Source organism: Ipomoea nil, unplaced genomic scaffold (assembly GCF_001879475.1).
Source record: "Ipomoea nil cultivar Tokyo-kokei standard unplaced genomic scaffold, Asagao_1.1 scaffold2403, whole genome shotgun sequence".
Classification (NCBI taxonomy): domain Eukaryota; kingdom Viridiplantae; phylum Streptophyta; class Magnoliopsida; order Solanales; family Convolvulaceae; genus Ipomoea; species Ipomoea nil.
In genome coordinates this window covers 2,114,368-2,119,321 of record NW_017618831.1, presented here as the reverse complement: position 1 = coordinate 2,119,321, position 4,954 = coordinate 2,114,368, and the positions used below count along the sequence as shown (strand labels likewise).

Sequence of the window (4,954 nt, the reverse complement as noted above, 5' to 3'; positions counted from 1 at the left end):
TTCATTTGGGAGCTTAGAGCTAAATACGCATCAAACATTATCACATGGGGTAGGAACACTGAAAGATTGCGAGTTACGAAGGCAGCCAAGGATCTCTCAAAGAAGAAGTGAAACTATACCGCTTTTTGGTGTTTGAATATGTTGTGAACATGAAGCAAATCTTGACTGTTGATATTTTGTAATGTGCACAGATATTTTGCACCTATGAATACACAATCTATTGCTCTTAGTTCAGATTACATGTGGATCATGTAGAGTTTATGAATTTTCAACTACCATATTATGAATTTTCTATTATGCAATTATGAACTTTCTTTTATGAGATTATGAATGTATACGTGTTAGCTATAACTGAAATTCATTGTTACATAGATTAAAATAACATTCATAATGACAACAAGGAAAATTCATAATCACATAAAGTAACATCCATAATCAAATAACGGAAAATTCATAATCTGACACATAATTCTCATAAAATCTGAATAGCATAAAATACATAAGCACGTACTCTAAATTCATAATCACATATGGGAAAATTCATAATCACATAAAGGAAAATTCATAATCAGATAAAGGAAGATTCATAATCTGAGACATAGAGGAAACTTCATAATCACATAGAGGAAAATTCATAAACTGGTAAAGGAAAGTTCATAAACTGGTAAATGAAAGTTCATAAACTGGCAAAAGGAAAATTCATAATCTGACACATAATTCTCATAAAATCTGAATAGCATAAAATACATAAGCACATACTCTAAATTCATAATCACATATAGGAAAATTCATAATCACATAAAGGAAGATTCATAATCAGATAAAGGAAGATTCATAATCTGAGACATAGAGGAAAATTTATAATCACATAGAGGAAAATTCATAAACTGGTAAAGGAAAGTTCATAAACTGGTAAATGAAAGTTCATAAACTGGCAAAGGAAAATTCATAATCTGACACATAATTCTCAACCTATATCTAAAAATCATAAAATTCATAAGTACATACTGTTAACATGATCTCAGTCTATAGCTACATCGTGGTCTACATTCTTATTAAAATGAACAAATTGTGAACCCCCGGTGCTTGGATGTACAAGATATCCATCACGAGCAATCTCTGAAATATTTTCCAAGACCAATGATTGGACAGAGCCCTTTGTAATTGAAGCAAGCTTGTTTGCAGCGCTCTTTCTTCCCCTTGCTGCATTGTACTTCTTCTCAATAACACTACTACTCCTTTTATTTCTCACACCTTTACCCCTCCGGCTTGAGGGGTCTTGGACAATACCACTTGACGAAGACACAGCACCCTCCTCAGTGTTCACATCCCCAATCTCAGCTTCAATGTTTTTCCTTGCATTCTCAACGGCTTCATCACATAATTGTCTAGCAACACTGTTATCTTGGCTAGAAACAATAAGCCTTTGAAATTTCCTACTAATCTCAACAGCCCAAATTGAAGAAGGGACACCACCATTATAAAACACAGATGCAATGTCCACGTTTGTACGCTCAACAGCCTTTTTAGTCCATCTTTTTAGAATGTATTTATCGGGAATACTGGAAACACAGTGCACATGAAGTATACGTAAGCAGTGGCAGCAAAGTATTCCCAATTCTGAAAACAGCTTGCAACTACAACATATATCCAAATTGATTGCCTTAAAGGTTACTTCATGCCTTATGATATCTATGTCTGGTCGCCACACGTGATACTTGCACTTACAACCATCGTTCAACACCATTTCTTGATAACAAGAGCTACCTTTCATAAATTGTTCCTCGAACAAAAAATATATCTCAATTGTATAAACCTCTCTAGCATGTGAAAGGAGTTTCACATGATCCAACATCATGGCGGGTACTCCTTGAGAACACCGAAAATCCTCGCCATTTTCCTTACTTCTCCATTCAGATATAACACTCACAAATGATGAATAAAAATCACATAAACCAGCAGTCTTGGACAGCCTCCTAGAAATTGCATGATTTGTGCTTTCACTCCTTTGCGAAGATAAAATACCCCCGGAGAAATAATCCTTGTTGAACGCTGGACACCACTTCTCCCTACAGTCATAAAGCTTCTCTAGCCATGTATTCTTATGACAATTATATTTTGTAACCATCCTGAAAAGGTTAAAACACATGTTTATTACACATATTCTGAAAATTCATAATCTCATATTACAAAGTTCATAATCATGTAACAGAAAATACATAATGACATAACAGAAAATACATAATTGAATACTGTGAATTCATAATCTCATATTACAAAGTTCATAAATCATATAACAGAAAATACATAATGACATAACAGAAAATACATAATGACATAACAGGAAATCCAGAATTGTATAACTGTGAATTCATAATCTCATATTAGAAAATTCATAAATCATATAACAGAAAATACATAATGACATAACAGAAAATCCATAATGACATGACAGAAAATTCAGAATTATATAATGTAAATTCATAATAACATACCTTGTCCAGTAAACCTCAAATTCAGCTTCAGTCTCGGTGTATTTCAACACACAATTAAACATATCCAGAAAATCCTTATGATTCCTCAATGCCTTAATATGCTTCTTCGAATTCTCACCAATATGCCATATGCAAAGACGGTGGCGTGATGTAGGAAACACCATGGAAATGCCAGCAGCCATAGCTGAACATTGATCCGTCATGATAGTCTGTGGACACTTGCCATCCATGGATCTTAAAAACGCTCTAAACAACCACGCAAATGACTCTATCCTCTCATTCATCAAAAAACCACAACCAAACATTACATTCATGCAATGATGGTTCATCCCTACAAAAGGACCACAAATCATATCATATTTGTTAGTGCGGTATGTTGTATCATGCACTAACAGATCACCAAACACCTCATAATCCCTTCTCATTTGACCATCCCTCCAAAAAAAACTACACAATCTTCCATCCAAATCAACTTCGAAATCAAAAAAGAAATCAGCCTCATTAGATTGCCTCCTCCTGAATATCTCAACCAAAGAATTTGAATCCGATCCATCCAAACACTTCAAACTCACAGAAGCCATTGAATTGTAAGCATCGCGGTTGGTAAAGCCAACCAATGGAGAGCCCCCTGACTGATGTTTCAAAAACCTCATACCATCCGCCAATGCAACACCACTACTCTTCATGTCTTTTAAATATTCAAGCTGATTGTTTCCCACTCTTCTATGCGACCGAAGCAGATGACTCTTGCCAAATGAACATAACTCGTGATTGTGCTCTTTCAAGTGTTTTGTAACTGTCCACATCCCATCACCCCCCACATCAAACTGAACAAATGCACCACATCCAGTCCTCATATCAATCTTTGAATAAAGCTTAACACCACTGTTTGGTTTCTGCTTATACCCAGCCTTAGCACAGAAGAACCTCTTCATCTGAATTGACTTAGTAGATGCCTTATAACGTTGTTGGCCTTTCCTCACACTAAAACCAACTCTGTATGCATATCCATTATATAACTCAAAAGCTTCGTCAACATTTCTTACTACAACACCCACCAAGTCTTCATCAACTGCAATTGCAACAAAAATATAACCACACCTATACCAACTACTAAACTATGAATGTGGATTTCACCTATAATGAATGTAATATGCTACACTATAGAATTCATAATCTCATGTGAGAACATTCATAATCACAAAGAATAAAATTCATAACATCATATAAGAAAGTTCATAACAAAAACCGGATATCAATAACATTTGTGACATTATGAGCATTCAAAGTTGCATAGATACTCATGGCATTAAATGCATAACCTCATAACATAAAATTCATAACCTCATATGGAAAATTCATAATAACATAACGGAAAATTCATAACCTCAAACTGTAAATTCATAACGTGAACAGATTATTAATACCAATCACAACATTCAATTTGCATATAATCACCATGAATCAGTACCTACACCTACAAGAAACAACATTCATGATACACCAACTAATAAAAAGAACCTGGACTTGAAGACGAGCCATCAATGTCAATGTTTAACTCTGCTTGATCATTGCTTATTGAATCACCAACACAATCTTCATTCACTGAGTATATGCAAGCAGTGTAACACACCAGTTAATATGTTATGGACATATTACTATTACATTATGAATATTCATATCACATGCATGAACAGAGTATCAAAATTCATAACTCTGTAACAGAAAATACATAATTGCATTTTGTAAAATTCATAACAGAAACATGGAACTAATACACATTTACGGCCATTATGAACATTCAAACTGCATAGATACTGAACAAATATCAATAAAAATAACTAAATCTTCAACAATCCATGATCTCATAAATCAAACGAAATCAAACGCATAAAATCAAACGCAACCTGGAATCGCAGAAATCATATCGGTTGAATCTTCTCCTCGAACCATCGTCTCCTCCATCACGAATAGGAAAGAATCGCGAATGTCGGATCACAATTGCCTTCAGCGATTTGCGAATAGGAAATAATCAAACGCAAAGAGTTGTCTGATCATAACTGCCTTCCTAACGCCGTTAATAGAACAGTGTTTTTTTTTTTTTTTTTTTAAACGACGCCAAAAACGACGTCGTTTGGAAGCGTGTTCACCAAGCATGGTGAGCACGTTTCCACGGCATAATTTGCGTGAAGAAACAAATAGGAGTTGTTATGGCAATTTTTATTGTGAATCCGGTGGTAAATTATGGTCCACACAATATTATGTGGACCATAATAAAAAGTACATTTTTAATATATTAAATGTACATTATTTTTTTGTATTTTTATTATTAAAAGTGTGTGAATATATATATATATATATATATATATATATATATATATATATATATATATATATATATATATATATATATATATATATATATGGAGTGTTTGGTAAATAGTTGTTAACTGATTTGG

At 33.8% G+C, this 4,954-nt stretch overlaps 1 protein-coding gene across 1 annotated transcript; it reads right to left on the bottom strand.

The window, feature by feature from the left end:
* Nucleotides 1–1,021: 1,021 nt before the first annotated feature.
* On the bottom strand, nucleotides 1,022–3,956 carry LOC109152248 (protein FAR1-RELATED SEQUENCE 1-like). Its single transcript, XM_019299835.1, has 5 exons — nucleotides 3,923–3,956; nucleotides 2,969–3,567; nucleotides 2,496–2,704; nucleotides 1,881–2,129; nucleotides 1,022–1,637 (listed from the first exon to the last, which is right to left on the bottom strand). Exons 1-5 carry the CDS (start codon nucleotides 3,954–3,956, stop codon nucleotides 1,022–1,024), a joined length of 1,707 nt encoding a protein of 568 aa, XP_019155380.1.
* Nucleotides 3,957–4,954: the final 998 nt, after the last annotated feature.

Excerpts from the sequence above, each read along its gene's own strand:
- LOC109152248 (XM_019299835.1), bottom strand. The coding sequence starts at position 3,956 with ATGGTGATTATATGCAAATTGAATGTTGTGATTG. Across the intron at positions 2,705-2,968 it reads ATTTCTTTTTTGATTTCGAA|ACTATCATGACGGATCAATG; the intron begins GTTGATTTGGAT and ends AAGTGTCCACAG. Across the intron at positions 2,130-2,495 it reads TTTGAGGTTTACTGGACAAG|GATGGTTACAAAATATAATT; the intron begins GTATGTTATTAT and ends TAACCTTTTCAG.